The 11,176-nt window shown below is 49.0% G+C and overlaps 2 protein-coding genes across 3 annotated transcripts; one reads left to right on the plus strand and one right to left on the minus strand.

Moving 5' to 3' along the window:
* Nucleotides 1-7: 7 nt before the first annotated feature.
* Nucleotides 8-6,466, plus strand: RNF14 (ring finger protein 14). 2 transcript variants are annotated; one of them, XM_031055257.1, is made up of 9 exons: nt 8-143; nt 516-697; nt 1,199-1,350; nt 1,641-2,168; nt 2,824-3,052; nt 3,641-3,813; nt 4,332-4,462; nt 4,990-5,069; nt 5,767-6,466. In XM_031055257.1, the coding sequence occupies exons 2-8, from the start codon at nt 544-546 to the stop codon at nt 5,048-5,050; spliced, it is 1,428 nt and encodes a 475-aa protein (XP_030911117.1). In that variant the 5' UTR covers nt 8-143; nt 516-543; the 3' UTR covers nt 5,051-5,069; nt 5,767-6,466. The 2 variants fall into 2 exon arrangements, with proteins under 2 accessions (XP_030911117.1, XP_005418878.1); XM_005418821.2 differs by lacking the exon at nt 5,767-6,466 and having other exon boundaries at nt 4,990-5,615.
* A 307-nt stretch (nt 6,467-6,773) lies between these two features.
* Nucleotides 6,774-11,144, minus strand: GNPDA1 (glucosamine-6-phosphate deaminase 1). The gene is made up of 5 exons (XM_031055258.1): nt 11,038-11,144; nt 9,696-9,878; nt 8,964-9,148; nt 8,238-8,412; nt 6,774-7,969 (listed from the first exon to the last, which is right to left on the minus strand). Exons 1-5 carry the CDS (start codon nt 11,051-11,053, stop codon nt 7,872-7,874), a joined length of 657 nt encoding a protein of 218 aa, XP_030911118.1. The 5' UTR covers nt 11,054-11,144; the 3' UTR covers nt 6,774-7,871.
* Nucleotides 11,145-11,176: the final 32 nt, after the last annotated feature.

Genomic DNA, 11,176 nt, shown 5'->3' on the forward strand with positions numbered 1-11,176 from the left:
TGTCTGTCCGCAGCAGCCCCAGGCCGGGTGTTCCCCTCAGCATCGCCCTGCCCCTGCCTTGAGCCAGGAGAAGCGTCCGGCCCTGGAGGGATGCTCGGGGAGCGGCTCCTCGGCCCGGCCTCCGCGCTGCTCTGACTCGAAAGGTAACTCAGCAAAGAAAGCCTCAATCTGGCTTTATTTCCCCAAATGTGGAGCTGAAATGCTCCACGAGTGCATTTACAAGATGCCTGTGCGGGATTTGAACCTTTTTCTGATATTTTCAATCACAAATGGGGCTGTTTCCCTGTTTGCGTTAGAGCACAGGACAAGAGCTACTGTTACTAATTCATTTCTCCTGTGTTTTTTGGGGGGGTCTGTTTGTTTCAACCTGTAAAATACATTAATTATATTGCACATTGTTTTAGATAGTTTTTTTCTAAAGCTTAGTTGTGTTTTTCTAAAGTTTACTATGCTATAAAATAGCTGCCTCAAATTGATAATTAGAATTGGATGCATTAACTTGGTTGATGTTGCAGAGTGGTGGCAACTCTACAGAAAAGTTAAATGTCTTCAGAGGACAAGGAGGCTCAGGAGGACGAGCTGCTGGCTCTGGCCAGCATCTATGATGAGGATGAGTTTAAGAGAGCAGAGTCTGCCCAAGGAGGAGAAACAAGAATTTGTCTGGAGTTGCCTCAAGACTTTAAAATTTTTGTGAGGGGTGAGTTGAGATGTTTTGTGTTATCCCAAGGGAGGCTTTACCAAGCTCAGGTGGTTGCTGGGGAGTGACCTGAGGGAGCAGTGATGGGACAAAGCCGTGGTTCACCCTCTGCTGTGCTTGTTGGGGATTGTGTTTGAGCAGTTTAATCCTCAAACACAGAACATCCTCAGTAAACTCTAAAATCACAGATGAGTAATAGCACTTCTTCAGAATAATTAAGTTCATTTATTGGGTTTTTACTCCCCCGAGGATTTGTTTCCAGGCTCCTGGTTTGTGCAGAATCTGACATTTCACAGTGCTGCTGTTTAACTGCTTTAATCACAGACCTCCAACCCTTGACATTTTACTACACTGTGAGTTTTGTTAGTTAGGGTGGAACAAATAGTTTTAACCCCAGAAATCCATCAAATTAACAGACATTGGGTGCTGTCAGAAACAGCAACAGTTGGTTTGTTTTCATTTTTCTGTTATTTCTCCTGTGCCTCGGTGGCTCTGGCTCAGGCAGTTCCACAGAGAGCCTCCAGGGCAGTGGCTTCGAGTACTCCGTGTGCTTCCTGCCTCCCCTCGTGCTGAATTTCGAGCTCCCACCTGACTACCCATCGACCTCCCCGCCCGTGTTCACCCTCAGTGGGAAATGGCTCTCCCAGGCCCAGGTTTGCAGGGTTTTTTTACATTTTGACTGCTGAGTAAGTTAACAATTAACAGCTAAGCAAAGTAAAAAAACAATGACGTTGCTCCTCAGTTGGCTCTTCTTTTGTCTCTTGCTGGTTTTTATTTGATTACTATTCTGAGGAGGGAAAACTTGCATCTGTGAGAACTACTTGATTCAGCATAAAAACTGCTGAGTCTGAAATCAATGTTTGCGCTAAGGACTGTGTGAAGGGAGGAGCCCAGTGAGGAGTTACAAACTTCCTGAAATCGGGAATTCTTTGTTCTTTCCCAGCTCAGCGCCCTTTGCAAGCACTTGGACAATGTGTGGGAAGAGAACCGAGGCTGCGTGGTGCTGTTTGCCTGGATGCAGTTTCTGAAGGAGGAAACACTGAATTACCTGAATATTTCATCGCCATATGAGCTGAAAATGTGCCCTCAGGGGAAGGGGCAGGGCCGGACAGCAGCGGGGCCCCTCGAGGCTGGGACGGACTCTGGGGGTGCCACAGGCTCTGCCACAGCTGAGGAGGAAATCGTGGATGCCAGGGCTGTGCAGGATGTGGAGTCCTTGTCCAGTCTGATCAGGGAGATCTTGGACTTTGACCAGGCCCAGAGGAGGAAGTGCTTTAACAGTAAGATGTACTCGTGCAGCATCTGCTTCTGTGAGAAGCTGGGCAGTGAGTGCATGCACTTCCCTGAGTGCAGCCACGTGTACTGCAAGGCCTGCCTGAAGGACTACTTTGAGATCCAGATCAGGGATGGGCAGGTGCACTGCCTCAACTGCCCCGAGCCCAAGTGTTCTTCTGTCGCCACTCCAGGCCAGGTAATTCCCATGCACAGGGGCTGGGAGCTCTGGAACCCAACCTGAGTTCAGGGCCTGGCTCTGCATGCTGGGCATTGGCAGTCACAGAGTCATTTGGGTCAGAAAAGACCTCCAAGTTCAGCCTTTGATCCAGTCCCACCATGCCACTAAACCGTGTCATGAAGTGCCACATCCTTGGGCACCTCCAGGATGGGCACTCCAAACCTCCCTGGGTAGCCCCTGCCAAGGCCTTAGCACCCTTTCCATGGGGAAATTCACTGATGTCCCCCCTGAGCCTCCCCTGGCTCAGCCTGAGGCTGTTCCCTCTCCTCCTGTCCCTGTTCCCTGGGAGCAGATCCTTGACCCCCTGTGACCTGTTGGAGAATCCAAAGTGGATTCCTCCCAGCTGTTGGTACCTTGTCGCTGACTTGCTGTTTGTGGCTGCAGCAGGCTCAGAATTACGGATGCAAGGAATCAGGGAATCCCAGACTGGAGGGGACCTTAAAGCCCATGCAGTGCCATGGCAGGGACACCTCCCACTGTCCCAGGCTGCTCCCAGCCTTGGCCTTGGGCACTGCCAGGGATCCAGGGGCAGCCCCAGCTGCTGTGGGCACGCTGTGCCAGGGCCTGGGTGTGTATGGGTGAGGATTTGTTGGTGCATGGGCTGTGTTGGCAGGTGAAGGAGCTGGTTGGGGAGGAGCTGTTTGCCCGCTACGACCGCCTGCTGCTGCAGTCCAGCCTGGACCTGATGGCTGACGTGGTTTATTGCCCCCGGCCTGGCTGCCAGACCCCCGTGATGCAGGAGCCTGGCTGCACCATGGGCATCTGCTCCTGCTGCAACTACGCCTTCTGCACCCTCTGCAAGATGACCTACCACGGCGTGTCCCCCTGCAAGGTCACTGCAGGTCAGTCACGTCCCCCTGGCCTCCACGGTCACACCCACACACAGCTAAATTTGGGTGGGAAAGTCCAGAGCTGGGCAAGGGAGCTCCTCACCCTGGCATTTCTGAAAAGTGCATTCATTTGGAGGAGGGCACTTGCTGGCAATTAAATATTCCTTTGGTGAGACTCCTCAGCTCAGGAGCTCCCTACACTGCTGGTTGTCAGATGCTGAGAGGCTGTCCTTTATATTTTCACTACTTTGTATTGCCAGAGTTAATACTGGAATCAAGTGGAGGCTTCTCTCTCTGGCCTTAAAATCCTGTGACAGAATTTCATTAAATATGGAGTCAGAAAAAAATCTTTCCATTTTCAGTTTATTTTACATTGTTCTAATTCCATCAACAGATCTCTTTTATAATAAAACAGTGTAAAACTGCTGAATGTTGGGGCAGAGTGGTTTTAATATTATCATCTTATGTATTTTAATAGTTTTCTTGCTTTTTAATTCATGACATTATTGTTCTTTGAGAATCTTTGTGCTGCAATTAGCTGGACTTGTAAATCTAATATCTTACAAAAGCTGTCTGGTTTGGTTTGATTTTGCCCCCCAGAGAAATTAATGGATTTGAGGAATGAATATTTAGAAGCAGATGAGACAACTAAAAGATTTTTGGAACAACGTTATGGCAAGAGAGTGATTCAGAAAGCCCTGGAGGAGATGGAGAGTAAGGAATGGCTGGAGAAGAACTCCAAGTCTTGTCCTTGCTGTGGGACCCACATTGAGGTGAGTGAGGAGGGAAAGGCTGGGAATCATGGAGCAGAAAATAACCCACAAGGAGGCAGTTCTGGGTGTGTTGGAGCCTCTAGGGAGAGGAAATCCCTAGGAAATCCTAAGAGAACTTTCCGTTTCCGTGTGGCATGGAAAAGGAGGTGGGGTGATATTTATGGATCCCAAGGAGTGGAGTACAAACAGTGACTGGTGGTCAGGCTCCCACACTGAACAGATCCAGGCTGACTCTGGATCTGCATGAATCCTTTTGTTTTCCTGGTGTTTCAGGCTATCTCTTGTTCACACTAGAGCTGGAAATCAATCCAGCTTCAGAAAAATACTTACTTCTGGTATTTTTAGTATAATAACCAATTTGCAGTGCTGGGATCCCAGCTCCCAGTGAAAATGTCAGAGTGTGGTGGAGCAGGGGGGATGTGCTCAGACTGCTGTGCTTCTCGGGGCTGTTGGCAGAGAGGGACTGAGGCCTGCCACAGTGGGGCTCTGTTACCACCATTTCTTGGTTTTTCCCCCAGAAACTGGATGGCTGTAACAAGATGACCTGCACAGGGTGCATGCAGTACTTCTGCTGGCTCTGCATGGGCTCCCTGTCCCGGGCCAACCCGTACCGGCACTTCAACGACCCCTCCTCGCCCTGCTTCAACAGGTCAGTGCTCAGGGACCCTCCACTGCTGGACACCCATTTGCTGCTTCTCCTTACAGCCTCTCCCATTTCTTACCTGAAATGTTTAAGGCACGGTTTCTCCTCTCAAATATTTAAGAACTTTGGTTTTAAAATTCTAGAGGAGTCTTCTGAGCCTATTCCTGATTTTTTTTTTGGTCAAGTCATGACCTTACCATTTCTGTGCTCAGTTTCCCTGAGTGTTTCCCTGGCAATGCTCAGGAGCAGCTCGAGGACTTGGGGAAGAGCTGCTCTAAGGAGCCACAGATTTGCCTGACATTCCCTTGGGGAAGAGCCAAGGGACACAGGTGCTGCTGTGGGACAGGTGACAGGCAGGTCACAGCAGGGGGACAATGGCAGCTTCTCTTGCCCCTTCCACAGGGCATGGATGGTGGTTTGTGACATTTAAAAAACCAAGGGAACTTGCTGTACTGTTGTTGCATTTAGGGTGATACTTTTTTAACATATTTGACTTTTTTATGTGCGGGTATCACTTACTTTCTGTCTTGCAGATTGTTTCAAGCCATGCACATCGACAATGGGGAGTTCTGGGAAGGAGATGATGATCAGTAGCTTCCTCCAGCATCAAAAGGTGAACAAACCAGAGACAGATGCTTTTTGTGTGTCCTTTGTTTGCTTTTCACTTCCATTGTGTGACAGAAGAGTGGTAACTGCACTGCAGGACACTCACACCTCAGAACCTGTTGCCAAAACCAAAGGAGACCTTGTCCCCATCCTGGGATCAGGATCATCATGGAATGCCCAAACAAACATGTCCACTATTGAAGTCAGAAATTGGAAAACCATTGGAAAAATATGTACCAAGAAGTGCCCCTTTTCTAAAAGCCAACAGACAAAACTGAAGCCTCAAATGCTGGAAGTATTTTGGGGGTTTCTTTTAGGGAGACTGACCCTTGGATCTTGAATATTGTGGGGTTTGGGGTGGTTTGGTGGAGCTGTAGTGCTCTCTCTGGGGCTGCTTGGACTGGGGGAGTTTTCTGAACAATACAGAAAATTTCTTCTGTATTGAGCAACAAAGTTTGTTGCTTTTATGAATTTCCTGATGTGCTTCTCTGGAAAGCAGCTCCTGGCTCTGTCACTGGTACTTTCTAATGACATTAAAGCTGATTATCCCCAACCCTTCTCGTTGGCTGCTGTGTCTGAGCCTTTGCATCCCTGAGAGCTTTGGCAGAAAATGATCAACTGCCATTTCCAGGGGGTTCTGTGAGGTTGGTGACTCCCTGTGTTGCTGTTGGATTCCCTCACGTTGCCTGTCCTTGTTTTGGCAGGGATGAGTGCCAAGGCAGTGAGCTGAGGATGTGGCCAGTGAGAGGGTGAAAAGTATCAGGAAGAGATGACCTTGGATTCTTCGAGATACTGACAATTACATTGTGTTCTCAGTTGATGAAGTAATTTATTTTTTATTAACTCTTCGTATAAGAAATTTGATGGTTGATACTTTTGCTTCTGGACTAGATTCTTTATTTCCACTGGTTTTGCACTTCAAATTATTGCAGAGCCAAATTGTTTCCTCTAAAATCTCAGCAAGTGGTTTTGAGAGTATGAAGGTGATTACTGGAGGCAAACACTGATTTTTTTACAAGTTTTTCCACTTGCAGAGCAGTCTAAAAGTTTATTTGGAAACTAAAGCTGCATGTGCCGTGTTCAAGAGCAGCAGGGCCTGGATGGAAAGCTCTGGAGCTGAGACTCCTCAGGAACTGTGTGTGATCACAGCTCACTCAGTTCTGACTGAGAGTTAATAAATTTATCCTGGGATATGTGGTCAAAGTGAGTGGTGCTGCAGTTCCCCGTGCAGAGGAGGAATCTGCACTGTTGGAACTAGCACAGAGATTAAAAAGATGGAAGGAAGAGCAATTCTCACCTCAGCTGAATCTCCAGGTCAGTGTGTAGGAAAAGTGTACATTGTGTATGGTTTGAGTTGTTTTCCTGCACCTTTCACATGCACTAAATTCACTTTAAGATGGTAAACACAGTGTCCCTGTTTGTCTTCCTTGTGGCATGGATTTGGCAGCACAGGTGTGCCCAGGTGCTCCTGGGGGTGGGACAGCCCGGAGCTCCCACCTGGAGCTGGCAGGGATGTGTTCTGCTCATGGGATTTAATGCATGCACAGTGCTCTCCCACCCCTAGGGCCCTGCTTTTCCCTCTGAGGAAAACCTGCCAGCAAACACTGGACAAGCAAGGGGGGAGCAGCAGGAGCTCTTCCCACCAAACTGCCTCCAGGACAGCTTTGCTACCATCAGCACACTGAGACTGAGCACCAGACACAGTCAAATATCACCATTTAAAAAATTAAAGACATTTAGTGAAGAAAGCTACATTACAGATCAACTTACAAAACTTCTGTATAAAGAAAATAAATGTTGCCCAGTTTTCTTGCCCCTCGTGTGAGAGCACTGGACAGAAATCCCAGGAGTCACATTTCAGAATTGGTGGGGTCTTGGCTGTTGTCCACCTGTGTGAGGTGTCTGTAATTAAACAGAGGCTGAAGCCAGTGGGAACAGAGTGCTTCCTTTGGGGCTGGTTTGGCTTTTCCTCAGAGAAATGAAAAATTCTAGAGAAGAGAGAGCACCAGGCATAGCAAATCATACCTGGGCCTGACACAGTGACATCCTCAGGTGCCTGAGCTGCACCATGGCCCCATGTGGGGGATGCAGCTGGAGCCTCTTCTGCTGAGGGGTCTCAAGTCCAACATGTGGCTCAAAGCAGGGCTCAGCCAGGGCTTTATCCAGTCAGGTCTTGGCAACCTCCCAAGGAGAGAGCCTGTGGGGATCCTGTCCCACTGCTTGGCTGTTCCCACAGTGGGGTTTTATCCTCTCCAGCGTGAGCATCGTGTCTCCACTCCCACCCCACTGTCCTTATCTTCTTCCCCCAGCTCCATCTTCTTGCTGCCCTCTCCTGGCTGTGGGTGCTACTCTGAGCTTTCCCTTCTCCAGCTGGACAATCCTCTTTTCCAGGATTCTAATGTAAGAGTGTTTCATGGAGGAGGAAGGAATAACAGGAGATACTTGTCCTAATTGCAAGGAATACACCCCAGAGTTATCACCCACTTGTTTCTGAAACACCGTACTTTCATTTATCCTCACATTTCAGTTGTGTAGCCTTCAGTCTGTGATTACAGCCAGTTCACACATCAAACAATTCATTCTTCATTACTTCAGAGAATGAGTTGGTGGCAGAAGTTTGTGGAACACAGAACACTGGATCCCATCCTCCTTTGGTTAATTAAGGCAAGTGTTTGGCATCTGTCTCTTTAATGGAGAGAATTCCTATGATCATACTGCTAATTTAAGAACAAATATGAGATCAGTTTCTGCAGCAATTCCCTTTTGTCCCAGCTGTTTTCAGCAGCTGGTTCAGCACTGCCCCAGCACATTAATCACTGTATGGCTTCTTGGACTGGCTCCTCTCTGCTCCCATCTCCTTCATGCTGTACAAGGGCTCCACGAGCTTGTTGTGAACCATCATTAAACCTAACGGAGAGAGTCAAAAGGCAATTTAAGCAGACATAATAAAGGAAAGTTCTCCTTCACTGGATGCTAATGCAATTAGACATTACTGTTGTCCTTGTGCCTTTGCTCCCACACCAAGCATTAAGCATTTACCTTCACACATACTACTGTGATATATTTAAGGAATATACTCCTTTGGGAGTTACTTATACAGCAACACCTCTACAAAGCATGACTTGTGCTCCTAAAAATGCAACAGAGCAGCTGCCTGGCCTGGTCAAACATTCACCTTTGAAGTATTTCACTGTTTTGACTTTGAGCTCCAGCGTGGCGTCCTCGTCGCAGACGAACACGGTGTTGGGGTGCTGCTGGAAGGCCGACACCGTCCACATGTGGTTGACACCGTCCTCGATGGCTTTGTACAGAGCAAAGGCTTTGTGGGCTCCCGTGATCAGGATCATCACCTGCACCCCCAGACAGAGAGGGGCAGTCAGAGAGAGCCCAACCACACCGTGCCAAGCTGAGAATGGGGACACCCCTGCCACCCTCCCCACAGCCACTTCTCTGTGCTGCTGCTGCTCTGGCTGCTCCAGCTCTCAATGAAATCACAGCCTGGTGGGTCACTGCAATGATCCTTTGGGCACCTGTACACTGAGATTTCACAAGTGCAGATCAAGAATAGACTCCAGTAAAAGTGGTCCCACACAGTTTTCATGACCTGCTGGTGTGACATCAAGTCTCCAGTTACTCTCCAGATGAGATTCCTAACCAAAGACTCCCTCCCAAACCTTCCTGGCTTCCTGGGGGGAACAGCTGCTGCAGGGTTACACAAACACAAGTGCCAGCAGAGATGGAGCAAGAGCCTCTCCGTGGTGTTGCAGGATGCCAGAGGACAGGAGGATCAGGCATTCTGTGTCAGGAATATCCTACACCAGAGGACATGTGGCTGCTCCATAACAGGATAACCTTTGGCTGCTCCAGAGGAACTGCAGGAAGCCGCTTCTTATTTCCTCACCTCTCTGGCATCCATGACAGTGCCTACTCCAACTGTCAAAGCCATGGTGGGCACTTTGGAGAGGTCACCATCAAAGAACCTGGCATTGGCCAGGATGGTGTCCATGGCCAAGGTCTTCACTCGTGTCCTGGACACCAAACTGGATCCCGGCTCGTTGAAGGCGATGTGACCGTCGGGGCCGATGCCTGGACAGGGACAGTGACAGCACAGGGTCAGCTGTGGCAGCAGAGCCAGCAGCTCTCCCAGGCAGTGCTCCCAGGAACACAGAGATGAGAAAAACCCCTGCAGTTCCTGTGCTCCAGCTCAGATTTGTGTCTGCTAGGAACAACCAGGCAATGCCCTGATTGCACTGGGACAACGACAGACAAAGGAGGTGGCAGAACCTTGTGGCAAACGGATGGGAAGAGCTTGTGTGGGAAAAGCTACTCCCAGCAGTTTCCTGTTGCCACTGACAATTGATAAATACCTCACATTTGTACAGTTGTAGCCCTTCCCATTTCTCCTGCTAACACTTCCTGAACAATTCACTGACTGCACTAAAGACCTAAAGCTGGGAGTGGTAGGTGGGGAGACAAGGCTGCCAGGACACTGCAGTGCCCAGGGCCATGGGCTGTGGGGTGGATTTCACTGCAAATGCACTGAAAGTGAACAATCCCGGCAATAAATGAGAGCTGGGGAGGACAGGCACAGCTTTGGGACGGGGTTTAGAGGCTGCTGCTCTCAGGTTCTCACCTCCAACAAAGAGCTCGATGCCTCCAGCTGCTTTGATTTTCTCCTCAAATGCATCACACTCTGCCTGGAGATCAGGGGCATTTCCGTCCAAGATGTGGACGTTTTCTGGTGAGATGTCAATGTGCTTGAAGAAGTTATTCCACATGAAGGAATGGTAACTTTCTGGGTGATCCCTCGGGAGGCCTGGTAACAGAACACACAGGACTGAGGCCAGCTGGAACAGTATCACCCATAACAAAGCACTTCCACAGCCCTGCAGTGCCTTGGTGACAGAGCACTGCTCTCTCTGTCCTTTGTCACACCCTCAGCTTTCAGAGTTATTTTTATTTCCCTAAATACCAGAATTAAAATCAGCTCCCGTAAGACACATGCCCATATTAATATACAACATGTTCAAAAAGCAGGTCTGTGATGTGCCTCATCTGTCAGTACCTTTTCAGCCCTTTTCCCATTTCATATTAGTAAGAATTATTAAAAAACTGTGCAGAAGCCTGGGAAATAATAATTATTGTATAATTATTGCATATTTACCCTCCTTGAATGCTGTAAACCCACACGGGACTGCTTATTCCCTAATGCTGCTTGACTGGGATCATTCACAGAAAAAAAACCCTCTTGACCAGGATAAAATTATCATTAGCAAATATTTAGCTTGTATGTTTTTCACCTTTGGATCTATTTCTTCTGAGGAGACTGTTTCACCATGACTTCAGCAATGGCAGTCCTTTGCTATCTCAGCAGGAGATACCTGAGGGCACTCAGGGGACACACTGGTCTTTGCAAGGGACCTTTATGACCCCCGAGCAAAGGTGGAAGGTAAAGCTGCATGCTGAGCCTGCAGTGATAAGCTGTTCTTGCCTGCTCAGTGCCTGAGCGCAGCTAACACACAGCAGTGTCTGTAACAGTGTGTGTGCAATACTGGGCAACACCAGCATCCAGTTTTGTCCATACGTTTCCAAATCTATTGACAAATTTCAAATTTCTTCCAGAGGTTTTCAAATTGTCCCCCTCTGCTAATTCCCTGGAGGTGTCTAAGGAAAGACTGTACGTGGCACTCAGAGCCATGGTTCAGCTGACACCGTGGTGTGGGGTCACAGGCTGGACCCGATGATCTCAGAGCTCTTTTCCATCCTAACTGGTGCTGTAACTCTGAAATGCTGATGCAGTAACTCTGTGAGATGCTGATGCTGTAACTGTGGAGTGTTGGTGCTGTAACTCTGTGAATGTTGCCCCTCTTACCTGCACAGGTGGATTTCGGGCACCGCCGGGCTCTGCCGGGGTAAGGGCCCAGCAGCTCCCGGGCAGGGACAAAGGCGACAGGACAGGTGGCTGTGGCACTCACCCACGTACTCGTCCATGTTGAAGGTCTTCACGTACTTGAAGGAGAGGTCCCCGTTGCGGTAATACTCCACCAGCTTGCTGTAGCAGCCCAGGGCTGTGCTGCCTGCGGGGAGCGGCCACCTCAGCCGGGGCAGGGCCCG

Source organism: Geospiza fortis, unplaced genomic scaffold (assembly GCF_000277835.1).
Source record: "Geospiza fortis unplaced genomic scaffold, GeoFor_1.0 scaffold55, whole genome shotgun sequence".
Classification (NCBI taxonomy): domain Eukaryota; kingdom Metazoa; phylum Chordata; class Aves; order Passeriformes; family Thraupidae; genus Geospiza; species Geospiza fortis.

Bases quoted from the DNA above. Each gene is read 5' to 3' on its own strand.
- RNF14 (XM_031055257.1), top strand. From the start codon at position 544: ATGTCTTCAGAGGACAAGGAGGCTCAGGAGGACGAGCTGCTGGCTCTG. The intron at 1,351-1,640 runs GTTTGCAGGGTT...GTTCTTTCCCAG, and splicing joins AATGGCTCTCCCAGGCCCAG to CTCAGCGCCCTTTGCAAGCA. The intron at 2,169-2,823 runs GTAATTCCCATG...CTGTGTTGGCAG, and splicing joins CTGTCGCCACTCCAGGCCAG to GTGAAGGAGCTGGTTGGGGA.
- GNPDA1 (XM_031055258.1), bottom strand. The intron at 8,413-8,963 runs GTGAGGAAATAA...CTGGGGGTGCAG, and splicing joins CTGTCATGGATGCCAGAGAG to GTGATGATCCTGATCACGGG. The intron at 7,970-8,237 runs GTGAATGTTTGA...TCTCTCCGTTAG, and splicing joins AACAGTGAAATACTTCAAAG to GTTTAATGATGGTTCACAAC.